Source organism: Chelmon rostratus, chromosome 7 (genome assembly GCF_017976325.1).
Source record: "Chelmon rostratus isolate fCheRos1 chromosome 7, fCheRos1.pri, whole genome shotgun sequence".
NCBI classification, from domain to species: domain Eukaryota; kingdom Metazoa; phylum Chordata; class Actinopteri; order Chaetodontiformes; family Chaetodontidae; genus Chelmon; species Chelmon rostratus.
Genome location: NC_055664.1, coordinates 6,055,474 through 6,083,383, shown reverse-complemented (window position 1 = coordinate 6,083,383; position 27,910 = coordinate 6,055,474). Strand labels below are relative to the sequence as shown.

Below are 27,910 nucleotides of genomic sequence, written 5' to 3'. Positions count from 1 at the left end.
GCAGCTGGATCACAGTAGAACATTTTGGCAATGCCGATAACAAAATTAAGTTCAGGTCAGCCCGTTGCTGCTCAGTAGTCACGGTGAGTGGCACAAACTGTGGCATCAAGGATTTAAAGGTCAGTAGGGCTCCTAAACCGTGAGAGGACTGAATGTGAAGCTGAGGACAAGCCCCTTCAATTCTCCAGACTCCTCATTAGCTGTCACGCGTTGTGGTCAAACAGTGTTATACCCTGTATTACACATTTATTGGGGTTATGCACGTGTTCCAACTCGGAGCAGGAAATTAGCGTTTTCATCTGCCTTTTCTCACTTTTTTCCATGTGAGCTCTGACATAAATACCAGTGTGCTAATTCTCTGTACCTGTATCACATGTTCCACAAAATGCAGGCTCTCCTAGTAGATTCTCGTAGCTTCAGCTGCTACAGGGGTGACACATACAAATCATGTTTCCCTTTGACAGCCTGACAAAGCAGCGTCAGCAAGGTATTACTTTCCAAAATTACATTGCTTGGCATTTAAAGTCCAGTATCAGTTCTGGCAAACTCATGCGTATTTATCATGTCCTAACAGACTAATATGATCCTGTGTCCCTGCCCCTAAATGATATACTCCGACTGTATCAGGGCTGTTAGCTGTGCTTTCAGGGCTGACAGTCATGAATATGCATCCCTGTAGTGTTGCATGTTTTTTCCCAGGTCTCACTATCCATTTACACCATTTTAGCAATTTATTCATTACTTTTAGCTACCTATTTTGACATCTCTGCAGGCTTGCTAACCAGGTCTATTTCATATAGGCTTTGCCCCTCTAAGAGCAGTCAATATTGGGTTTATACCAGTGCAAATGCATAGTCTTGAAAATTTTCTTTCCCGCCCAAATTTTCTTCATTGTTAAGCAGGACAGAAGTGAAGAGAAAAAAGTTCACCTGCTCTGACAGTGTCTGCTTGTCCCCGACTTTTCAAACCGGCTACATCTTGCCGGCAGACCTTCACCCCCACTTCACCGCTTGCCTGCAGAGACGCTCCAGCGGTGGAGGAGCGAAAGTGACGGAAGCTGGGCTGACTGCAGCAGAGTCTGTCTGGAAGACGAGACAAGCTAATTGTCAACGGCGACTTCCCAGACAGCAGGATGAGCCAGACAGCTCGGCTCCCTCCATCCCAGGCTCTGCTCCTGGTGCTTCCATCTCCATGTTGGGAGTCTGATTATAAGGATGTTGTTCCATATCTGTGGCTTTCCCTGTCCCCACCGCGGCCGGGAGCTCCACCGCAGTGGCTCGCTCCTTCTCCCCACCAGTCTGCCAGCTATTTCTGCCAGCCACCTTTTCCAGGACTTACCAGCATTATCAGCAACGAGGGCAATTGCAATGCCAGCAGAACAACCTGCCCCTGCTTGAGCCCTCTTGGGACTTTTATGACCAGGTGCTGCTGACCAAACGTCCCTCGCTGTGGCCTTGCTTCACGGAGCCCCAGCCCTGGGAGGCATCTACGACTAAAGTGTTTGCTGCAGCCATTTAATCCTGCCACAAAGACTATGGAGAGAGATCACTTCTTGCACATCCTTTGGTGAAGGGACCTGTTTAAAGGGAGTCAGACCACAGAAACCTGTTGTGCGTCAGTGGGATATACCTTTGGTGCTGCGCACTCTTGAAGGGTCCCTCTTTCAAGCAGATAGCTCAGGATGCTATCCATTAAAGTAGCACTCGTCCTAGCCCTGATTTCAGCTCAAACAGTGGGTGGCCTATGCCAACTTTACAGCCAAACCCCTCATTTACACCTAAAGTCCTAACAAAGCCTCACAAGGCGAGGCTGTGTCAAAGCAGTGTCTGTCTCACTGGCTGTGTGATGGCATCGCAGCATGAGCAATCAGTACACTATGTAAGCAGCCTCCCACCTTTCTGCAGGGGCAATACTGTGTGGAGCAAGTGTGATATCATTCGTCTGCTCTTTTCCACACAGGGCTGACACAGCTGGTATATACTGTACATGACGATCTGAGACAGGCAACTGTACATTGTACTGTGATGGGAAAGAAAAGCTTCACAATTGTGCATGCATGCGGGGATAAACCCTACAACGACAGCTGCTAGAGGGCTGTGACAATATGCATAGAAACTGGAGTTACAATATGTAACTACTAGCATTTTCACCATAACACAAATTGGATGATTCTTTTTGGATGGTTATTTTCAAACATACACACATCCTTATATATATGTGTGTGTGTGTGCGTGCGTGTGTGTGTATTTAGTCAAATCCACATACCCCTGGCTGCTATAGAGTGCTATATAGTACAGTGAAAACAGGTAATCACTTAAAAACTTTATGTAAGTGATGAAAATAAAATGAAGTGTAGTTTCACAACAGGAACAAAGCCTTCTTTTGTGTACTCACATTATAGGGTTTGAATTCACTGTGTTGTTTGGACACACTTTTTACCATTGCCAAATAGCTTTTGCTATAATTGAACTGGTCTGCAGTGATTGCTTGATGAGCACTTACAAAGAGTCCACTTTCTTTTCGCTGAATGGAGAGTAATTATTGCTTATGCTCTTCATTCCCCATTAAACCACATATTATTATGTGTTTTTATTAAGCAATCTTTCTCAGGGGACCTCAAATTACAGCCTTGCTCTGTGTGATTTTCAATCCACCAACTTGAGCTCAAAGTGGACAAAATGTAATTTGTTGCTTTTTCTGGCCCAGCTAAAAAACATTAAGAAGGAATTAAGGGCTCCAGTTGTTTTCCTGGATCCCTTTTTCCTTGTCTTCTTTTGACCATAAGATGGTAAACAAATGGCAATTCGGTCGGCACGGTGCCCCACACGGCCCAGGGGACCATTACTCAATTATGGGCCTTAATCAGGCCCTCAGCTCATGAACTTTATTTTGACTTGGCCTTGGATACAGTTTTCTGCTGGCAGCACAGCGCTGGTCATTGATCAAGCATGGCACTGCGCTTTGAAATCTGCAGGGAATGTTTGAAGTAAGAGAAGAACAAAAGAAAGAAAAGCGGTTGCAGGGGAGATTAGCAAAATGAGAATGTCTTGCAGCAACTGAGTCTGGAGGAGCTTTGCCAAGAACAGAATAAAGAGTGCATGGGCACGTGCTGCGGTTCACTGTATTTATATGCGTGTGCATGTCGAAGTTAAATTGTTATCTGTGAACACGTGTTCAGGTGAAACTAAATTCAAGATGAGTAACTCAGCATGTTAAGACTGACTGTTCTGTCGTACCTTGCAGCAGAAGTATTTCACTTACATCTCACACTTTGCTTCCTGTCTCCACAGTGAATAAACACAAGCCGTGGATTGAGACGTCGTACCATGGGGTGATCACTGAAAACACTGACGTTGTTCTGCTAGATCCTCCTTTGGTGGCCCTGGACAAAGATGCCCCCATCCCCTATGCAGGTATGCTACATTTAAGTGAAATGGCTGTCAACTGGAGGATGATCATAGCAACAGGGGTGAAGGCAGGCTCACTCAGAGCAAATGGAGGCAGTCAACGATGACTCAGGTGTTAATCCATGCAGGGAAGCATAGCTGGGGGATATACTGACACTAAGGATATAAACCATATAAAGCTGTCATGTGTTATCACTGTGAAGGGACTTAAATTGGCTTCATGTACTGTATGTAACTGCTGCATCACAGCGTTTTTTTCTAAGTGTTAACCCTGCTGTGTGCTGCAACCATTTAATCCAATAATTCCCACTACGTACACAGCACATACAGGACTCATATTTCATATTTATTTAAAGTGGAAAGTGGCCCAAATCAGCCCCATGGTGGCTGAGGACACCGCAAAAAAAATGAGTCAAACCGGATTAGATTCTTCCCACTTTGTGACCATTCCAGCTCGTCTGAAGGGTGCCAGCTCTTGTGGGAGGACGTTAGCTGGAGGCAGTTGGCGAGCCCTCCAGCCTATCTCCCGCCAGGCCGCTAATGTGGCCAAGGCCGCAGCATGGGGCTGCTGCACGGGGCTGGAACCCACTCACTGAGGCCCTCAAGCTGAGTTGGATGGATGGATGAAGAGGGACTGTGTGTGTGTGTGTGTAAGCTTACTAAAAAATGTTTTCATTGTTTGCTTCTGTGTGTGTGTGTGTGTGTGCCGTGGCATGGCCTGAGGGGGCTCACTGTAATGGCCACCCTACAGGGAGAAAGAGGGAGAGTGATGAGACAGTAGGGAGGGTAGCTGGCTGACCAGCATATGTCCTCTGGCTCTCGACAGACTGACAGCCACACAACAACAAAGTGCAAGCACGTGCACACACACCCACACACGCAGTGGGCAGAGCACATGGTTATTCCTGGATTTCATAAGTGATGCTACTGAGAGAGATTTCTCACTAAATTATTGATAAACAAGTACATTAACATTGCCAGTCTCTTTTCCCTGCTATTTCTATCAGTTCTCATTCCTCTCCTGCCACTCGCTTGTTTCCTCTCATCCAGCCGTTGCGCGGCAGAAAAATGACTGTATAGGTCGTCTCTATAAGCCGGTTGTAGTAGGTAGTAGTTATGACAGAAGTCAGGTGACGTATTGTAAAGAGCTGCTTGTGTCCCATGTGAAACCGAAAGTCAATGTTGGCTGATTTTAACTTACACGATGTACTTCAGCTACATCACATACCTCATAGTAATGTACTTATTTTTATCCATTATCTTTTCCTAACCCTTATCAAGTAGTTTTGGTGCCTAAACCAAAGCAAGCTGACCATTTTACAACGTTACCCTTGTGAGGATGAAGGTCCAGCACGCCAGTCGCTGCTGCTCTCTAAGGGTGATATATGTTGTTTTGGAAATGTCTATTGACATACGACTATTCAGTCGTTTAGGTATGCTGATGAAGATGTGTTGCTCTCATCACCACTTCCTGCATTTTTTTTTGTACCTCACCTCCCTCCATGTGTACCTTTAAGGTATCCCAAAAAACCCCAAGAGAAACACACACACACACACACACACACACACACACACACACACACACACACACACACACACACACACACACACAAAATACAGCAGTCACCCTCTTGTCTCCACCTCTTAAAGCAGCGCTGTCCACCAGGCAGACACAGTTCAAGGGGGGCGACAGTTAATGAGTTTTTCCACCAAACTGCTGGGGCAGAGTGGCAGGGCGGTGCACAAGTAGGGGTTAAGCCTGAGCCAGTCAGGTTTTAATTACAGTACATCTAAGAGACAGACACAAAATGTCTGACCGGTCATGCTGCTGAACTGATGGCAAGAACGCTAAAATGAAATCACCACCTGCTTCATTCGCACTGTGTGTGACACACTGTACACACTGCAAAGCAATGCAGTTACTACATATATATATATATACCGTACATATACCCAGCAGATGTTTTAATTTGAAATAGATGTTGATTATAGATGCTATTTAAAAATGTCTGCGCTTCCCCTCGTGATTCACTTTGAATCAATAGGAAAGTACCAATAAGCTCGTCTTTTACATCACTCCAAACCTTTCCAGTAATCCTGTCAGACTGCTGAGCAGGTTGCAGCAGTCACCACACTCACTGGTCTGGAACAACAGGAAAAGTGGTACTGCTGTGCCTGAAAGCTGGCTGGGACCGGCATCAGCCATCACTGCAGCGCTTACAGCAGCTCACAAGCTTCAACATCACACAGACAGCGTGTCAGGAAGAGTGAAAAGCACTCATATAGATAGTCTCACTGTTTTATGCATGGCTTTGTGTGGCGTAGTGCCGGCGCCTCGCCCTACGAAACAAAGAAGATAAATAAAAAAAGGCAGGTGATCCAAACAGCAAGATGCTATAGATAACAACGTCAAGGAAACACATTTTGACACCATCTTTCTGCTGTACCTAAGCCTATTTTTTATTCATGAACCGAGTTACATATGTGTATGAAGAAAGCCGTCCTGGAGCACATGATTCTGTCTAGTCTGTCACTACACACAACTTATTAGTTGACAAGTGCCTACACAAACTCAGTCAGTCATCAACTTGAGTTTTTCCATCCCAGTGACAACCATAAATCGAGTGATGTAGTTGGAAAAAGTGAAAGATACCAGAGGTGCTTCGGCTTGGTAAGCCTCTGCCTCATGCGGTACAGAAGAAACGCTGTCACCGGTAATGTGTCACAGGGCAATTCTGGAAAACCTCAGACTACTTTTAATGGTGAGGTTTTTGAACATTTATTGCCAATGACTATTAAAGTTACTTATTTCTACAAGATCTGTGCATTGCAGCTTCAGTATAGTCAAGTTTGGTTAAGATTTAGCAAATAAAACACTTGGTAAAGATTGTCCAAAGTTCATTGTTATGGCTTCAAAAAAGCTAAAATGAATAGTAGTTCTCTCCTGATATACAAACACCAAATCCACCAGCCCGACCACACACACTTAAGGCATCGTTATGCTTCAACCAAAGTGCTTCTCAAATGCTTCTCAGACAGTGTCTGACACCCCTTTTACAAACGCCCGATTTGGATTTGCTGCGTCCAGCAATCTTTCTGAATTCAGTTATCGCGAGAGCTTTTCACTCTAACTTCGAGCTTGCCTGTAAGTAAGTAAGATTTTTCATATGGCACCTTTCAAGAGCAGATGTCACAGAGTACTTCACAATAAAAGGCAAAAGAGAAAAAAGAATTATGAATTCGAAGGTGAAGAGAGAAGGGAGGTCAAACAGCTGCCTGGAGGTCAACCTCAGCCTGGTGTCTGGTACCTGCTCTCCACAGGTAAGTGATAACTCGCTTGTCATGCATTATTAAAGTGTTTCCGTTATGAATGCTTGCTAAGTTAGTGATGTGGCATTTAACACTAGTGTTACCTAACAAGCTAGCTATATAATGCTAATCGACGACCGAGGATCATATAGCTAGCAAGCAATAATGCACTTCAAGAGAGGTATCACTTACCAGACACCATGTTGAGGTTGACTGCTGTTTGATGTCCATCTGACACTCATGTGATTGGCTGAAATGGAAGAAGACATCTAATAGGCTACGGATAATTCTCTTTTGAAAAAAAAAAGCTTTTGTGAATTCATCCATGGCAGGGCAGTGTCAAAACACCCACAAACTAACGCTGTGAAGTTCACCAATGACAAACAGACTGTAAATGCAGGTTCAACAGCTTATTTATAGCTGTAACAGCATCCAAATGTGTTTTTGATGCAAACTACAAATACTCTTAAATATATTTGTGGCTTTCAACTACATCATGCTGTATATGATGATGCACGGCCGCTACCTTGGCCTGGTCTCTGTAAAAGAGATTTTTTGATCTCTGTGATATATGTGGCTTTGGCTTCAAGATAATAGAGCAATCACTCTGCTATTGTTCACATTCCAGAAAAAACTAGACTGAAACTGAACAGGCTGAACAACTGGTGGTCTTTAGCTATAAAAAGTAGTTGAACATAACCTAACCACATATCACAGAGTCACTGAGTATAGGGTGCACACAATGACCAATAGTGCCAATTACGTTTTTAACGGAGCAGTTAGGTACAATGTCAAGTGGCTCTTGTGAGAGAACCAGTTGTAACTGGAGGAAGAGTATCCAGGATTGTTGGCTGAGAGGGACAAGGTGTTGCTGGGGGAAATGAGGGAATAATGTTGTATCATTCATCTTCCCAAAACAGAGGGACGGTTGTGGCACTTGAAAAAAAAACTGGAACAGCTGGCGGAGCAGGAGTGACAGTGTTACTGATGGCATCGAGCGAGATTTTCGGAATATGCCAACTATTAGATACAGCACACGGTAAAAGTTCTTTTAATAACTGCTGGTGTTCATGTAGCTGGGCAGATCCACAGAGTCTCAGCTCTGCAACAGGTACGTTTAACACTGTTGTTCGTCCAGCGGGAGGAACTGAGCACAGCAGCCAGTCCAGTCTCAGCAGGAGCAACTCCAGGACTGAGAGGCAGCGCTCATTAACAGATTGTACTCGACAATCTACATCGATATTAGACATAATAAGAGGACTATTAAAAAATACACCTAGCAGAAAATCTAGCAGCAGATTGATGATTTAGGACTTTATGGCAACGAGGTAAGGTATCCAAAAATACAAACAACATGAAAACACAGCAGCTAGTCCTCCACAGGGGCCTGAAATTCCAGGCAAGCCGATAGAAGTGTAATCCTTAGAGCAGAGCTCGGTGAGGGGGCCATGTTCAATATTCCTCTGCCAGCTTTCCGTCACAAAGCCTAACCTCTTCGACTGGATGATTCATTTAGCAGACGTCTTGTCAGCCACGGCGTGAGCAGTCACCGAGAATCCCGAGAGGTGTGGAGCTACAGCTTTCGACGCGGGAGCTGCAGGGATGGGTGGGCAGGTGACACGGGCTCACTCTGTCGCACAGGTAAACCCAGCTCGCCCGAGGGAAAGCAATCACCTCCCCGTGCTGGGAAAGACAGGCCGGAGACAGGCGCTTATAACCTGGGGCAAGGGGAAGTCATACCTTCATCAGAAGCTTCACCTGGAGTCCATCCCGTCTCCCTCGCTTCCTCTGCAGGAGATGGTGGGGGAGGCAGCATCGCCGGCCGCTACGATCGAGCGTTGGAGGATTCATTTGCATCAGCTGAGATGGGATTAATGGAACGGCTGCATCACTCTACTCAGGTTTAATGCGGTGAAGATAGAATTTAACAGTATGCTGTTCTTGAGCAAGACTGCCGGGTGAAAAAATTGGACAAAAGCGCCTGCCAAAGTAATGCATGTAATGATCAGCATTTCCGACCAATGAGTTGTGAATTCAAAGTTCTCCCGTTGTGCTAACTGTAAGTCACCGGCTCACAACGGGGGCTAAACATTATTGATGTAAAAATGCAAAGTACATTCTGAAATATTCACTTTGCTGCCTTTTCAAGTGGCCCTGTGTACTCTGAACTTCATAGTGGTGGATAATAAGTGAGACTCACTCAGTGGTCCATTAGGTTATTAAGTTGAAGTGGCTTTTTTCGGAGACTGCTACCCCTGCACTGAGTGGGCTGCTATAGTGCTGGGTTAGCAATTTCAAGGGGCAGAAGCTGTGCTGAGCGCCATTATTTAACACAAGTTAGCTGCTTGTCAGTCACCCCTGCTTTTCTATTGTCAGCACACACAGACACCAACGCCCACGCGTCATCTTGCGACGTGGATGCCATGCCACAAGGAAAAGTACGTGCGTTTGTGTGTCAATCCTTCACTTTCAGTGCTCCCCGGAGCCCCGCAGCTTTTGCTTGAACACCAAGCTAATGCCTCACCAGTGACCCGCGTATGCATACTCTGCTCAGTCAGACAGCACTGGCAGTTTAGACAGGTGCACAAGACCTCAGTCTGCCACACACACACACACACACACACACACACACACTCTGCATAAATGATGTGTTTCACCCTATGTTTGCTCTGATGTGTCAAATGCTTTTCTCAAACTCCGAATAAACGACAACTTGCTTTTTTTTTTTTTGTCTGCCCGTGTTCTGCAATCATTCGCTGCAAATAAGAAGTCGGACTGACAGCAGGAATCAGTGTGCTCCTGCTGTCTCATCTGATGTCTGAACAAACAGCGTCTCTGAATCCTGATTTTGCTGCACTAACAAACTGTAGCTCTCAAGGCGCTAATAAACATCCATTATCTCCGACCTTGGCTTTCTTCGTCCAACAGCTTAGCGTTGCTCCGAAAACAGCATTTGATACCAAGTTCCCATTTTGTGCCATAAAGCAAGGTAAATAGATATGAGTAAATGTACAGGCTGGCAAGTGTTTTGTGATTAATTAGCCCCTCGCTGTCTGTCTGATTGGGAAACAGATCTCAAGCTAATTATGAGAAGTATCTCATTAGCGCGGCAGCAGTGAGTTCAGCACGGTGTGTAGGTGTAGGAGCATTAACACTGCGATGTGTTTATTAGCAAGAGAGGAATGGGAAGGGTTTTTTGGAAAGGTGGAATATGTTTTGTGACTCGGAGATGGGATAAATGTGTGGAAGTGAGATAAATGGCATCATGACTAGAGAGGAGAAAGGTCGGGGCTGCAGTCACTGCCTCTCTTTGTAAAAGAGATAACGGATTTCTATAAAATGCTTTGATGTTCGCCTTAAAGCATACACGCGCAGACAGGGCGAATCAAACAATTTGTCTTAAAATGAAAAAGAACCCTCAGATACAGTATCTGCAGCTTCCTGACTTACCTGCTTTATTTGAGCTGTCAGTTTAAGCTCAGTGTCCTACAATTTCATCATATATCCATGAGGAAAAGTGTCATGCATTATGCCAAAAGCCCCGTAGTGATGTCATTAATGCAGAATCTAAAATGAACTCATCTTCTGTCAGATTGTATAAATGGAAACTACAAGTCACTTTTATCCAAGCGCATGGCGATAGAAAAATATAGATGTTAAAGAAGTTAAAGAAGTTTTCTGATGAGAGACCCTTTGTGCCTTTTAAAGGTCATTTCATGGGCTGAATTACAATTTGGAGGGGCCAGGGGGCTGCTTTTAATAAGGCAACAGTTTTTTTCAGCAGGTGCCGCTGTGTCAAGTCCCTCAAAAGCCCCCACTTCAAAGCTGTTGCTTAAAACCATGATTAAAAAGTAACAGATTGAAATCATTTTGTGGCGAGAGAGTCTCTAAAAACAGGGTAGGATCTAAAAAAAAAAAATCCTTTTCCCAACAAGCCTGTCAGATGGCTTTAATCCGCCTGTGCTTTCTGCTCAGGCTCCCTGCTCAGCCCCTCCTTCCTCTTTTAGTCATTTTGCTTGTATTTTGACCTGGAACAAGCCCTCGCTTTCTTTCCCCCTTTCTGTGCGATCACACTCTTTTTTTTTTTTTTCCATCTTTTCTCGAATAATTTCCACCTGTCAGATTTCATCCAGCTCCGGCGCGTTCAGGGCTCGGAGTGGCGCCTTTCATCCTCCCCGAGACGCAACACCGTCCACAGCAGGTGCAGCATTTTTCCATCTAATTCGATGTATTTTTGACATAATGCATGAAGACCCATTAAAGGACAGGATATATATCCAAGATAAGGACTTAACTGCTAACACAGCAAACTATAAAGTCAAACTAAAGCACAGTGCTATTCAGAGATACAGTTATTCATGCAATGTTTCTGCAGACTTTGGACCTGAAAAGCACTGGCAGCATAATGACTATCTTGCTTCTGGCATTCAAAGTGCCTTAGACTTTGGCTTCAAGACAATGGAGCCATCACTCTGCTATTGTTCACATACTCATTTATTAATGAAGTACTGAAATGCAATCTGCTTCCTCACTGAACCACACAGATGAGGGAAATAGTCTTTGTAATGAGATTTTTTTTCCAGGCTTTTTAGCTTTTTTGTCTTTTGATGAGTTACAGAACTGGCAGAGGGGGGCAAGCGGAGCAAGCACCGCGACTCACTCCTTTGTTCTTTCAAAAGGAAAGGAAAATGGACATGTTTTAGGTTCTCTTGAATGCCATTAAGCAGAATTTTTAGTCAACTATCTCCTCATCCTGACTGCTGTAGTTGCTCTCAGACTGAGGCTTTCACTGCTGTCGAAATCAGAAAGGGATTTGTGAGACATTGTCCTCCTGTGTCGCGCGTTCCACATCTGAAGTGGGTACACTTGTTTCTGTTGATTCTGAAATTCTGCTATTATCACTGCTCCATCCAAGCAGCTACAATAACATCACAGAATAGCAATAAAAAAGATATGACGCGATATTAGAATTGATATTAGACACATTATATTAGACTCATTTCATTAGTGATGCTATGTGAGACTGGAAACAAATTAGATTTTTTATCCCACATTTAGCGATGATTTGGATACTTGATATGGCTCTTTCATTATGATAAAAATAATGATTGCTATATTCAGAGGTGAATTAAGTTGCAACTGCTGAGCTGTAAAATAACAAACTGCTCGTCACAATATCAGATATAATTGATCCTGTTAACAGCTCATGTTCCAGTTTCATGCAAAACGATGATTAAGGCGATGATATATTAATGGAATTTGCTTAAAAGAACAACGTAAGAAATCTGACTATACACAGCCGTTAGCTGCTGTTCAGCTACAATGTACAGGGCTGGAAAATGATGCTACAGCGAATGTTGCTTGACTTGTTACTTTGTTGGTGTTTTTGAACAGCAAAAAGTCACAATCCAAGCTATCCTTTCATATCAGCCTTTGATAACCAACAAACCATCTATGGCCAACATCATTTAGTTCACTAGATGAAAGACAGCAGCTTCATTTTATTTTTGTTTTGATCCTTCCCTTGATTTTAGGGGAGGCAAGGCACACTGTGGCTCTGAGCAGTTGTAGGATACAATTCCTTCAATGCAGACTGTCATTTTCGTGGAAGCGGGCCCATTAAAGCCAGCCGACCACGTGGTTCAAAGTGTTTCACTACGTCTGTCACTGATGAGGAGGTGTGAGTAGCACAGTGTGCAGAGATCACCGTTGAAGCTGTTGACACCTCTCTCTCTGTACACAAACACACACACACACACATATATATGTCATTATATGTTATCATATTGTATATTTGCCATCGGCGTACTTGTTGACAATTAGCATTCAAGCCTCAAGGCCTCCAATTAAAGTGTCAGCAACCTGCCATGAGCACTCCTCCTGGGAGGCAAACATAGAAGGGAGAGAAGCTGAAGTCTGCTCTGCGTCGTCACAGTCTGATAGAAAGAAGGATGTTGTTTGAAGCACTTCCCACTGAAGTTCAACTCTCGAAGCGGCACTCCATGAGAGGAATCCGTGTTTTAGCAGTTTGTCAATATCACATTCATCACTTGCCAGTACATCACTGCTGCGCTTCAAAGACTTTGACACTGCTTTTGATATACAACTTAAATTTCGAGGTTCATCCTGTCTACCCTTCAATACTTTTCATTGCAAAATCTCTGATCTGGCTCCCCGTCCTATCTCCAAATCATCCCATCTAACTTTCAGTCCTCTTTCTGTCTGTTTTCTGAAGAGGACCTCCCTTTCTCTTTGAAATTTGACAGCCTCCTCTCTGCTTTAATCCCCCTCCCCACCCCACCCCTTTCTTTCCCTTTCTGTCATCATTCCATCACCTACTTTTTCCTCCTCTTCGGGGCTGGAGAGATATCCAGCGGACGCACTCACGCTTTAGCCACAGTGTGTGTGCGGATCACAGTGAAAACAGCAGATTTTATTTGATGACGCAGAAGGGAGGACTATGAGGCGCACCGCTCTGTAAACAACTTCATGAAAAAGCTCGGTCGGATCCGTTTAGACCCAAACACACACGTAGGCTGTCAATTTTGCTGTTGGACTGTGGTGAACTCAAAGCATTCAGTGTAGCGACGCACAGTCACTCTCCATAAGTGCCGAAGTGATGATTGTCACAAAATCACTTAAACTGCACTTGCTTTACTATTTAATGTGCTGCAGGCTACCGTCGTCTGTCAGACACAAACCGCAACTGCATCGGCTACAAATTAGGACAGGCTACACCATACGAGCACACAGTCTTCAGGGGGCAGTATTAACATTAGCCACATTCACAACACATGAATGCCATTCCTTGGCATTCATCACCCAACATACACACAAACAGATGCAGTTTTATTGATTCATTTATCCTTTTGATCGGCCTTCCCCGTGGGTGCTGGAGCGCTGACGATCGGCTCGTCACTGCGCTCCCCTCCTTCGCTTACCTTTGCCGCTAACTTATTAACGCTCTTTCACTCGCTATGGATTTTTATTTAATGGGCACAGTCCTCGCACAAGGACAAGGAATTGTCTGTAACACTGAATAAAAAAAGCAGTGAACGTGTGTTATGAAACATCACCCAGGAGTGCATGGAGAAATGAACATGTGAATTAAAGGAAAATCTCCTTTTGATAGAAACATAACAGACAGCCGGAGCTTTAATCCCCCACCCACATCCGCATAGTTAATTCCTGGATGGCCGCGGCCCTCGAGCTCTGTATTTCAGAGCGCAGAGGTTATTAGAACATCATTCCACCAAACGTCTCGCGGCCTTAATCACCCCACGGCCACATCGCCGCAGAAATCATCCGCTCCCTTTCCACTATTCTTTCACATTGAGTGGATAGCACTTGTTTTTCAAAGTGAGCTTTATGCGTCCCCGTCTATGTCGGGGAGATGCTGTGATGCTCGCCGTCAGAAGCCCACTTCAGTCTCATCAGACTCGGCCTCATATCGCCTCAACAGTGTTTTATCTTCTTTTCTTTACGTGTCATAACGGCTAATATCTTTTCCACATGCTCGCTCGCATGTAAATCAAAGACTCAATTAACAGAGGGAAGGTTGGGCGAGTGGGTGGAGGTGGAGGCCGGGCACACAAGGAGAAAAGCGACTGCTGAAGAAATGAAAACACTATTAGGATAGAGATTGAAGAAATTGTAATAAATTGAAAAAGGGGACATGTGATTTAACAATCCCTCGTAACTGGTGTCGTGTGGGATACGGGTGTATTGCGTGAGTGCTTGCAATCCTTAAAAACAAAGCCATTAAATTTGCGCCATGCAAAAAAAAACACATTCTCCTAAACACGGTAGAGTTTTGAGTGCAGAACAAAATATAGTTATCTGACAGAATGGGGACAAGAGGAGCCTCGGGGGGTGGCAGGGGGGGAATTGCTGGCTCCCACCTCATTGTCATAGAGGTTTTAAAAGGTACAAACAAGATGAGTCACATGAGTATTGAAGGGTCTGGCTGAGATGGGAGTAATTGGGTATGGAGCGAGAAAGAGAGATGTGGGAGGGAATGAAAACGACGCGACACAGTCATGTTATTTAGTTTTTTTTGTACCTCTTCCAGCTGGTATAGATAGTCTTGTAAGTGGCATGTCACAGGACCTTGCGGTGAGACGCTTGCAAAATTACTGAAAATTAAGTGTACAAGATTGGCCACCAAAATCCAATCTGCTCCCAGCCTCAGTCATTTTGTAAAGTTGACGATGCCTGGGAACTTGTGACAGTCCAATTAAGGACATTTGCATATCGGGAGGCTGAAATTATTGTCATCCGCTGGAGCATAAAATGGGGGACCAACGCAGGAGGTGATAGTAGTGATCTGCAGACCACGGAGGAGTATGTGTGGGGGGTGAGGAAGAAAGAGCAGCTTTCATTAGCTTACATGGAGTATTATTACACTTATCGCCTGTACTCATTCCCCAGCTCGCCTGTCCTTTATTGTCCGCAGCTTTCTTTCTCTTCCAATACTTTCATCCCCTGTTCCAGTTAAGGTCTTGGCGTTCTGTCTTTCCTCCCTCCTCAATCCCTCCATCTTTTCCACCTTTTGCTTCCAAACGGCGTTGGCGGTTTCACTTTGTTTAAAGAACACACCATCGAGCAGATGTTAAAATTTAACATTCCAGATAAATGGACCGCATGGGAGTGGGTCATAGTTGTAAAATGCTCCATTACCATGAGAAAAAGTGGATTTTTTTTTCGGCCTCAGACTGTGAACTTCTTCCATTTTATTTGTCTCACTGTTTTCCCATCTTTGCCTGGGGCTTGTGTATGGTTTTAGCCTCACGTCACTGAGGCACAACCAACAGGAGGTACAGCGCAAGTAAAGGTATATGTCAGGTGAGAGACAGAAGCAAGGCCTTACAAGGAATGACTGCAGGCTCTACATGCAGGCCACATAAGACATTTCTCTCTGTCTTTTCCTCTCTGCCTCTCTTTATCTTTGCATCAACACCGGCTTGCCCTCGCTTCTCACCTTTATATCTGTGCAACAGAGCCCAGCCGCAGGCATTTAAATCATGTTTCCAAAAACTCTCTACCTGGATGGCATCTGACTGCGTGAAGTGTTCTATTGTTGCCGGCCTCAGAGCGTTAAATGACAAGCAGAGATTTACTGAATGCCATTTTGTGTAAGGATGAGATTTCTTCGATGTGGATTCCTGAAGAGAGAAAAATGCTTTACTGCTCGGAAAGTGCTTAAGACATAATCACGCTCTTACTCTTTGAACGGCACGGTTCATAACTTTCGTGATACAGACAAACAGATGCGGTGGCAAACCATTGTCTCCTCTGCACTAGAGGTTATTTATGCCCACAATGACTCATGAGTAGCTGAAGTTTGCTGCATCAAAGGTGAAGCAGAGTGCAAGGAAAAGGGACCAGGCGACAGTTCCCGTCGGAGGCACCGGCGTCATCAATTTTCTGCTTCATCACATGCCCATAATTTTATCAGCCGACCCTTTGTCCTCTCGCCTGTGCTCTTGGGTGTTTTAGCTTCAAACTCCAGAAGCCAAATGGAGCTACAAGCCGAAAAGTTAACACGACTGACCATCAAAAACACTTAATCTTTCCTGAACGGAAACATCAAGATTACAAATGTCAGGCATGAGTGCAACTGCGTGTGTGTGTTTTCTCCCCTCTTGTTAACATGGTGTGAATTGTACAACAACACTACCCATAGCTGAAGCACCGATGTTCTCACCTTAAGTAGCATTTAGCACGTCCAACAGCATATGCACAAGTTGAACAACAACACATTCAACCCACAAACTTATGTACAGTGTTTAAGCAGCACACTTAAAGCCAAAGAAAACAACATGTTTCCTGACAGCTATGTTGGCGTGCTTGAATGTGGCAGTACTATGAGAAATCCTGTCAAGTCGTATAAATTAAGTCAGATGGACTCACCAGGCTGAATGGAATTAATTATATGAAACTCACTTTTCTTGCTTTCTTGGCAGCAAATTCTGCATTAAGACCTGCGCAATTCATCTTGGACGCGATCCTTTCTCGTGGATGGAATAGCGAGTCCACACAGTCTGTCCTGAGGCACTGATGTACACAAACAGTTCTTGATTGACACCGAAAAGCTGCACTGTCAGTTGGGAATTGTTGCTTTTGAGGAAAGGGGGGTTTGAGGACTGCAGTTGTTTCCTTTGGCTTCATATCTCTGAGTGTGCTCAGCTCTTGGAAACAGGTCCTGTGTGTAAATGTCCTGAGATTCGTACGTGCTCAGTTCTTCACTCACTCTGTTGCAGTGCCTTTGCAGATCAATATCTTCTGTTTCATGCAGTTAAGTCAGATCAAAGATGGATCCAAACATGTTCCCAGACTCCTGCATTTGTGTAAAACTGGTTTGGAGAGCAGCAGTTAAAGTAGTGTATTATATGGACTTACTCTGGAGTGAGGGCACAATGATCTGGGACCTTAATCAAGGAAGGAACAGTCAGTCACCTGATTTTATTTATTTATTTTTTTTGTCATGTAACATCATGAGAAAACTGAATTGTGGGGCTTTTAAGATCCTCAATGCCTGTGCAGCCACTGGCACACCCCTGGTGATGGCAGCGCTGACTTTTTTGTCCTGCAGTGCAGAAGGTAAGGGTGTGAGGTGGATGGGCGTGTGGCACGTCTAACCCTGATCCTAAACTTTTGTTAACATTCCTCCACTCACCATAACTATGCGTTTTGGTTTTCAAACCCTAATCATACTGTAACCACTCGTCATTTAACCATCCCAGCTTCCGGCCATTGGTGGACTTTTCCCGCTCTTTACACTCCATGATTTGGACGAAATCATGAACCGGCTGTCTTTAGAAGTCTATTGGACTGCCCTGCACATTCAAAAATGATGCTAAAGGGTACATGCGTACGTATGTGCCGATTTGGGAGTGAGAACATTTTTGTGTTCCAGTCTGTTGTTTTGTAATGTTGTTCCTTATTTCTTATGCTGAATGGCATTGAGATATTTCCTGCATAGCTACAAATGAGGCTTATTGAAGACGCTTCAAAAACATCATCAGCAGACATTTCAGTTTCTCCACGGACGGCTGACTGACAGGATCCGTGCTCAGTAGAAATATAATGCTCTCTCCTCTGCCTTGTTTTTTTTATTTGAACACAGGACAGGCAACCTTTAGTGAAGAAGTGCTGAGTAATCTGCAGCGTCTCTTTTGTACAGCAACATGTCTCTGTGGCACGCAGCCAACTCGGCGGTCAGTATAAAGACATATGACACTATTAACCCAGTTGTCACTCTGGACTGTCGCTAAAAGGCTACGCCATCCACTAATGTTATCACAGCCAGGTCAGGTCCTCTGTGATGATACTTAGCAATATCTTGGCGAGCTTCATCTCAAAGCGGCCACAGTTAAAAGCCTGACCTGGCACTGGGATGATATAGACCATCTTTAATTTTATTGAAGGCTGTTTCTGAATTTGTGCCAGTGTGACATGCATTAACATATGAAAGACAAACACTCACTTAAAGAGGTGGGAAGTGGGGGCATAGAGGAGGAGCTTCAACTCAACCCAAAGTTTTTTCATGTGACGCCATGCCTTGACGCCTCAACAGAGGGACAAACTGGACAAACATGTCAAAAGATAGTGTAGTGACCAAGCATTCATTGTGTCTCGTCCCTCTCTGTGCAGTCTTTTGCACTGCCTTCAGATGTGGCATTTTCGGAGCAGGTGTAAACACATTTGCTTTCTGATATGATTTAGTTCATTTTACACACCCTCAAACCTCAGGTTCGGCAAAACAGAAGAGAAGCCTGTCACATGCTTTGTAACATTGTGTGCAGACATACTGACATACACTTACCCTCCTCCTCGCTCAACCAATTAGTCCACAAACAAGACCGCAGATAAATGTTTAGTTCAGATTTTGAAGGCATCCATATCGGCCGCTTTGGCAGCCTGTGTGAGCTACGCTTCCCCAGAAACCCTGTCTCCGTGTCACTATGCAAAACCACGTTGCAGCCTTAATCAGACTCATTTATAGGGGTGGCCGGCACTTGATAAGTAATCGTCAAGTGTCTGAGGATTTTATCTTGTGCATTTAATCACAGGCTCGGGCTTTACGGCCCAGACCCCTCTCTACCTCTCAGCTCTTACCAAATAAAAAGGACGGCTCGTTTTCAAGCAGCGCCTTGTGCCTTATCAGAGGTGATATGCTGTCTTCACTTCCCCTCAGGCCTGTAAACTGAATACATTAGTAATGAATCACTCTGCAACCATACCCAAGTGGACAACAATTTGTGTCCATCCCTATCTGCTAACTCTGTCTCTACCGCCACCCTTATGTGAGACCTAAGGGATTTCTGGAAGAGACCAATGGCTGAAAATAGGAGGGGGGAATGCTCATACATTGTCAGTGAGGATGAGAGCCATCTTTATACCATATGTGTGTCAGACATGCAACATAACCCTGCCCATCAGCATTATTGTAGTTTATTATGGTAGCACCTTAGCTGACAGCTGAACAATTGTGTTTTACTTCTGCTGTTGCCCGATAGTGTCATTTTCATGCTCCTAGCTCTTCCCTGTCATTTTCCCCTTGCCTGATCCCTTTTGAGATACTGACGGTTACACACAAACCGAGGAATATGGAAAAGACTCAGTGCGGCTCACTCCTTCATTGGAGCTGTCATGATTCATTGAAATGAAAAGCCAGTGGGAAGCGTAAGAAGCTGAACCAAAAAAAGAAAGAAAGAAAAAAGAATAAGGAGGATAAAATGTACAAGTGAGAGAAGCGAAGGGTTCGGGCGTTTATCATCATCCACTTGACACACAGGAAAGCGACAAGCAACAGTGATAAAAGACATGGAAAGTGATAAATGTGGCTGGAGTGTAAACTTTAATGGCCCAACCTTGGATGAGAGCAATTTGCCAATATTTAATTAACTGTAATGTGATCAATCAGAGTGCTAAAGGATGGAGCTGTTCCGGTGGGGCGCTCTGCCACCCTCACTCATCCTATAGCTCATTTAGCCTTGAGAAAGCTCCAAGGAATGCAGCAATCAACAAAAGCGGCTCTGGGTTGCGTCTCGAGGATCTATTGTCACTCCACTGACAGCAGCTGTGTGTTTGCCTTATAAATCATCTTAGACGCTCTGCCATGCATTTTGGTTTCAGGTCTGCATCACACGGAGTCCACGTTTGTGAGATTATGCTATGTTTCCCTCCAATTTAAGGTTTGACACAGTGGATTTGTTTTCCTGTGGAAATCATCACCTCTTCATTTGTCCTTGTTTTTGTCCAGACTGTCTTATAAAGAAACCCATGCTATGTCCCTGAGAAAGTCCAGGGGATGAGGGGAGTAGCAATAAATTAAAAGGGAAGCAAGGAAACTGGTATAAAATCAATTTAAGGAATTTATTAATAACTTAAAACCAACTTGCTAGAAAAACCTAGCTGAAGAATAAGCATGCAGACACGGAGACTAATCTGACCCACGCTTGCCCCGATCGTAGCACGAAGAAGTTCGGCCACCCCTGGTCAAGATTTCTGTTACTGTGAAAGGCTGAGCAAATCATTTTTGCGTTTCCAAAAAGCATAACATTTAAGATTACACATTTCTCAACATTTTATTGAAGATTTCTTCTGCACCCTTTTTTTCTCCAAACACATGTCAAAAGTTTTACTTGTTTCCAGAAAGCTTCAGGCTTGTGTGGATGTCCCTTTGCAGACGTCTGATGCTGGATTTTGTGGTGAGGACGCAGGACTTCCATGAAGACGGTGGTGCATAGTAGAACAGTGCACCATGGTCTTCATGGAAGTCTTTTACAGTCCAACGGTGTTTTGATTTGACTTCCTGGCACTCCTACGAGCAGTTGCCTCGGAAAGTTTTCTTGTTCTTCCAGACCTCAGCTTGACTTCCATCATTCCTGTTAACTCTCAGTACTAATGACTTACTGAGTCATTAGTCATAACTCAGTCATAACTGAGGAAACGGCTACGTGGAAGCGTTTTGCAGTCTTCTTACACCCCTCTCCTGCTTTGTGGGCATACGTTATTTTCATTTTCAGAGTGCTGACGGCTGCTCAGAGGAGCCCATGCCTGCTGATTGTTGGGACAAGGTTTGTGGAGTCCGAATATAAAGCTTTGAAATTTGCATCACCTGGCCTATCCTAATGATGACTGTGTACAATCCATCACACTGTTGAGCTAATTAAGGTCTGAAGTCTTGGTAAAAGCTCAAATCTCTTGGGCTGTCCAAACTTTCAGTACAAAACAAGAATAATTCACTAATAAAAAGAGGATGTTTCATCTTTAACTTTATGTCTTTTGGAGATCAGTCCATCTTCTACGCACTTAATTATTCACTGTAACAGAACTTTTGCCCAAACCTTTGCATGCCACTGTATGGTTGACCACCCATTGCAGGAGGGAGAAGCTGGTACCTGTAGAGACAGGGCACAGAGACACAGCATGGCACAGGAAGAAGCAGATAACCTCAGTCTTTAGAATATTATAATGCTGCTTTTACTGATTTTATTTACTAGCTGATACGTTAATGCATTTCTCACAATGATTCATATTCATTTTTTAACTTTTATTGCAGAAGTTACCTGTAGTGGGATTATAAGACACTTTTCGACTCATACATTCTTCATTAACGATTATTATGTCTACTGGGGAACTGGACCTAAACTTGACCTGACCCCACGCTCAGTCACAAAATATCGAGCCAGATAAATCCAGACGTAAAACATCTGTATCTGTTCTTGTCAGAGCCTCTGCAAATTCAAACTAAATGCCCTCTGGACAAACAGAGGGGAATGAACAAAAGAAGCTGTGGTTTATTTATTCCTAAAACAAAAGTAACATGATAAAAGGAAAAGGTCACTCCACGGCCACAAGAGAGCCGCGCTTGACCAAAGTCGCCATTTCTGTGGCCTGCAATGAGACCTCTTGAATAAACGGCTGACAGCTTCTATTTTTCAGGCGCGTTTTTAGACGAGCAACTTTTATACTCACAGCACCAAGACTTTTTGTTTCCCCAGCCTTCCAAGGTCAGTCATACTTTGCCATGCACGTGCGCTGTTGTAATTCAAAGCAGCTTCTTCGTCTCTGGCTATTCAACAACATCTGACAAATAGATTAATAGATAAAGAAAAATCTCAAGCCCAGCCATTATTTATCAGGACCTTGGACGAAGATCCCAGTGATGCTCCCATGCTGTCTGTCAAAATATATTCCATCAATAGAATAGTACCTGTCTAGGAATATAGAGAACGGTTAGGCAAAGTGGAAATGAAGTGCAATATGACGGCATATATTATCCCAGCCTCAATTTTCTACTTGACCTTTATAACTCACCACCAAAAAATATGGGCCCCCATGCTTTCTTTTCGGTTGAGTTCCCAATCTGTCAGAGACAAGCAGGGAGACAGCAAGGTTACAACCCTTTGACAAAAAAATATATGAATTGGCTAATAAAAGCTTGGCTGATTAAATTAAGAAGGTAATTGGATTCCTGCATGTGCAATAAAATAAAGCTGGATTGGGTATAATTAAATTGTCCACTGAAGATTTAGTTTCTTCACTGCTCTTTTCTTCCCTGTTAGAGCTAAAAGGAAGAGGAGGGTTTCCGTGGCAGTCAGTATTAGAAAGCAGGAACAACTCAGGGTGGTCGTAAAATGGAGTGAGACACATGGCTTTCCTTGCGACTGGGTGTTCTGCCACCCACCTAGCATTTTGTTTTGGTGTTCACCCTTCAAATCTACAAGGATTATTGCAATTCTCATGTCTCTGTGTGGCTGTAGGCAGATCAGTGCTTTGAGCTAAATTGTAATATCGGCATGCTAACATGCTCTCAATGACAAGCTGATGTTTAGCAGGTAGGCCCAGTGATTACCATGAACACCATCTTAGTTTAGCGTGTTAGCATGCAAACTTTTCCTAATTAGCATTAAATGCAAACTACAGCTAAAGCTGATTGTTTTTGCATGTATTTGGTCATAAACAAAGTATTGGGAATATATTTATCAAATGATGGTGCTACATAAGGCAAGGGGTCATCGTAACTGTTGCACTTCACTCTTTGGGGAAAATGAACGTCTGTACCAAAATTCGTGGCAATCAACAGTTGAGTGACTATACTGAATCACTTTAAGGTAAAGGTGACACTAAACACCACAAAGGGAACCACAACTGGGGTAATATCAGACATATCCAGCCAGTTATGAGATCAAATCATGTCTCTTCTCATCATAGCAGTGTTGGCGACAATGAGCAAAACGTAAATTGGTGAGTTTCAATAACTGCAGCTCAGTCTGCCAGCTCACTTCGAATGAATTGTTATGTAAATGCAGAATATGTAGGCAGTTGATATTTGGCATCTTAGCTCTTTTCCTCATCTCTCTCTACAAGAAAACACATAGCTAAGCAAAGCAGGGATTTGGGAATGACGCTCATTACTTTCCCCATGGAACTGAGACACAGATCCCACAGGTGGATGCTGGGGGTGGAGATGGGGCTTATGAAATGCTGTATTTGCACAAGCTGGTGTGGTGGAGCCCACGATAGCAAATGAACGCGGCTGTGACAGCAGAGCTTTCAGGTAAGCAGCGCAACATGGGCATGGAAGAGCAAAACTATGAACAGAGCATCAACGGCTTCCGTTACAACAAGTACGTTAGCAGCAGCCCGTAAGTGTCTGTGAACAATCCATCCAGGTCATGGTTCTTCTCAGTGCTTTGCAAAGGCAACTGGACTTGCTTGAGGTTCTGAAAGACGGTTCGCCTCTCATCCAGATGAGTCCCAGGCATTTATCCTCTTGTAGGATCATTCACACCATTCGGCCATTGTGTGAGTTGTTGAAGCCACATGAGTCATGGTGTGAATGGGTGTTCGGTGACTCTTTGACCCACCCGGCCCATCCGACCCACCAGTAGGCTTAAGTGATTTTTGGACAGTTGTGATTATATGGCCTGCATCGTACAGTGTAGGCTCTAAGCCTATTATTCCAGTTACTGAGTCCTGGCTATGAAACTTGGTGTTTTCACTTGGTGATTTTCTGCCTTTGTTTTAATGTTCGTGTCTTGTGGGAACTTTGGTCTTTGTGGGTTGTGCTCTTCAAATGTCTCTGTCAGCCTGCAGTGGATGCCTCCAGCATAGTATCGTCGTGCGGCAGCAGTTTTATAATGTCTACCAGGGCACTTTTAGCTCAGCTCACCCCAAGGCCTCACTATCACTCTTTCAACCTTAATGACCCAATAACTTGTACATACGCACACACGTACACACACACACACATATTTACACACCTCCTCCACCAAAACCACCACAATAAGTGATTTATAAGCACTGATTTATTCCCTGGGGGAGTATGTGTTAATTACAGAGGCTAATCGATAACTTCCACTAAGCGATGGCTCGAAGGCAGGTATGTGTTATGTGTGCATGTGTGTGTGGATGTGCATGCCTGTCTGTGAAGCCCCGTGGGGATAAGTACAGTCTTTGCACCTGCATGATGGATGGTGTGAGTGTTTTAGCCATCAGCGGTGTTTTACAGGCTGTGAGTGGTCGTCTCTCTGAGTTGACCCTGTGACAGGTAGCCTGGAGCTGAGCCAGCAGCTGGCAAGCGTGGACAAAGCTGGACTAACAACAGAGAGAGAGAGCAGTCAGAAAAGTGCCTGCAGTACTAATGATAAAACTACCTCCCACTTGTGCTCTGTAGATTATAAAAGACATGGGTGCCATTGTGGGTCGAATGGCGTGAGTAACAGATTTCAGGGTTTGGATGTCAGCTAGTGAGTTTTAGAGAGGAAAAGGTTCTGAATTCGAGACCAGTAGAGTACACACAGTAAAACAATCAGGCCAGAGCAAAAGCTTTGTATAACTTTGCTTCTGTTGAAGGGAAATTCTGGTTACTTACAACAAATGTTTTATTTCTAAGAACTTCTGAGATCTGGAAAAGCAGCAGCAATCGTTAAAAAAAACTCACGCAGGCCAAACAGCACAGCAGGTTTGAAAGCCCGGTTAGACCAGTGATTAATGGATTTGCTCACAGGGGCAGAGTAAATCTATGGGTTAATTCAGACTTTTTACAAATAGCAAGTTGTCTGCTGACCTTTGAGGGAACAGAGAATCACAGAGTCCAAAATGATAGAAGCCAATGTAGCTTATTCACTGTGTTGCACCATTACTTTTGTTTAACCTCCTCTATCTGAGTATAAACTCCTTCACTAAAGCAGCAATGAATAGCAGACAGTGATGCGATGGGAGGGTGCAAATACATCTTTTAAACAAACTTATTGTTCTGTTAGCAACCAAGCAAAGATAACAAACACACTTGTTAGCTTCAAGTGCTGTTGTGACTGTCTAGCGCAGGCTGGTGCCATGCCATTGTTCCAGACGACCTGTCCCTACGCTGCCTCTGACATTTTTTTTTCTAACCCTTGCCATCTAACCAAACATTGAATTCTAACCAGGCAAGGAACAGTAGCCAGTCAGAGGGGCATTGGGCAGGTTTTTTCAGAAATTTTTCAGACATTGGTGTTTTGGTGGCCGTTGGAACATGGGCAGCTAGCCTGGCTGGCTTAGTGGGTAGTTGCCCAGCTACATAAGTCATCACATCAGCCCAGCAAGTAGTCACTATGTCAACAAGCTCCAGGTATTTCCAATGATACATTCATTAATTTTGCTATGGCACTTACTGGTTTAACCAAAAACCTTTAAAAACCAGCAGATTGGCCTTATTTTGATAACAGGTTAATGTTGAAACCTGCCAGACATTTCTGTCTCCTCTTGCTGAATACCAGCTACAGGGTCTTCAGCTGGGAGCCATTCATTGATGTTTCACCCCTTTAATCCCCCTATCAGATAGTCAGTTGTTTCCATTACACGGGGAATCTTGTCAAGGTCTGCTGTCATTGACCAGTCACTTTCTGAGAACAAGACTGATGCTCTGTTCTGTGTTGCGCAGTTCTGCACAGATTGTCCAGCTTTTCCAAACCCAACCTGCTGCTTCTGGTGACATTGGGGCTTCTCATTTGCCAAACTCTCATGCTCTTTGTGGACTCTGCCAGCTTCCTTAGCACCTGGTCATGCCACCACCTGTAGCAACCCTGAGCCAAGGTGCACTTGCAGCAACACATGTGGTGGAGATTTACTTCAGCCATCTTGCCCTGGCCACTTCTTCCACAGGACACCTTCATCCCATAGGCCCTGGGAAAATGCCTTCCCACTTTGTCCACCGGCCTCGCTAACGTTGGCTGACAGATTGAATGGAGGAGGACAAGAACTTGCATTCTCCAAGTCATGCAAGACATTATGCAGGTCCTTCTTGTCTCTCTTGGCAGACACATCTGAATATGACCTCAGATTAGAGTTGCATGGTCCTTACAACCTGAGAAGCCAATGACTCCAGCTTTCTGGCAGCTTGTGTTGCTATAGTTGTTTTGTAGCGGGAACTTGGTCATTCTCTCAGCAAACACAGAGTAGATAATTCCTACACTCAGCAGTGCGATGCTTTGGAATTGAGTGGTGGATGATGAACCTTGTGCTTTTGGAGATAGGATGGCCACAGCTCTACAACAGGAAACATTCTTTTGATTCCAGATCACCCTTATCATTTTCCTTAGTTCTTTCAGGACTTGAGGGCATCTTTTGTAGAGCTTATATGGAATACATTCAGGCCTAGACTTGATTCCATAAGACTTTCAGACCTTCCCTCTCATGTTCCCCAGCCTCCTTTTAAGCCTTGCACTCTTCCTTTCTCACAAGATGAAGGATTTCCTTTTCCCTTGTACTCTTGGCTTTAGGCTTATACAGCATTCCTTGTTCCTAGTTTGACCAAATCTGTTAAGGCTTTCATCATAGACGATATCACTAAAGACATTCACTATGCAGTTCTTCAGGATGAATACCAGATCACTGTCCAACATTCTCCAGTCTCTCAGTCTTTTGCCTTTGGCCACAAGATCTCCTTCCTTCCATCGCTAGTTGCTGAGGTCCTTTCTGCTGCTTTGAAGTTCACTAAGGTGTTGATGTTGAACTGTTCTGATGGAGTGTGAGCACAATGGGCTCAAAGGGTTGTGGTGCTCGACATGGCTTTGTGGCCTTCTTGTTTCATCTGCCTCGGCATTGCAGGAACACTTTTTCTTCCCTTTGTGTATTCTCAAGCCTCTGAGAGCTGTTATCTTCATCCTACCGCAAATGCAAAACCTGTGAATTCTCTCATTTGCCATTGTCTTATTTTTGATTTGGTTCAACAACACCCCTTCAGATGCATTTCTATTTGCATTACTTGTGCATAAAACAATTTTATTTAAGGTGATGAATGGTTTTAGGCCAGATAAATACAAGCTAAACATAGCAAGCAAAAAGCAGGCAAAATATCTGTAAAGCATAAATTAATTTAGAGCAAAACAAAACTGAGTATTTATTGTGACTTGCATCCATGACATGAACATTATCCACTTTTAATTTAATTAATTAATCAAACCAGGCCCCTGCTGGCCATCAAGATGAGACAACACATTAGTCCAACCCAAATTATCAGAACATCCTTTCATATCCTTAAAATGGCCTTTTTTTATTGTGAGGAACGTTGTCAGGTTTACACAGACCACAGTCAAGAGCACATATTGAATTATATCACTTTTGTTAATGGATTCTCTCTTAAATTTCAGCTTTTATTTAATTGGTTATTGCAGTGAAATAAAACTATTTTATATTTAATAATTTCATACAAAATAGCATTATAACGCACTGCCATCTAGAATACAAAGATTTTTGTGTGAGTTCACTCTTATTTAGGATGATTGAAATAGACATGCCTTTCACAAAGATTGGGAAACCAACTGTGCACCGTATCTGTCGTGGATGTATTTGCCGGGGGAGAGGATAAAAACAATAAAGGCAAGGCAGAATGAAAGGTTTCCTGGGGAGTGGTGCTAAAGCACTAATAACACTGTAAGGAATTTTGGTAATTTTCTGGATGAAAAGCATCATTTAGCTGCAAACAAATTTGCGTAAGACTCCATAGTAATTAGAATCTGGTGATATGATTGTACAAGGGCGTCAGAGTGAGCAATGACAGGCTTTGAATCCAGCGAGACGCAAAAGGCAAAGAACTGCAGTGACAACAACAACAAAAGGAAAATGAACGTAAACACACACACGCTGTATTATCATAAGAGTCCATGCTTATTTGGAAATTTTAATTACCATTCAAAGCC

General features: G+C 43.8%; 1 protein-coding gene across 1 annotated transcript in view; it reads left to right on the top strand.

Moving 5' to 3' along the window:
• Positions 1 to 3,195: 3,195 nt before the first annotated feature.
• Positions 3,196 to 27,910, top strand: part of LOC121609146 (calsyntenin-2-like) — a 132,230-nt gene continuing 107,515 nt past the window's right edge. The window contains exons 1-2 of the mRNA XM_041940707.1: positions 3,196 to 3,199; positions 3,291 to 3,413. Of these exons, the coding sequence (XP_041796641.1) occupies positions 3,196 to 3,199; positions 3,291 to 3,413 (127 nt within the window). The remainder of the gene's footprint in view (positions 3,200 to 3,290; positions 3,414 to 27,910) is intronic.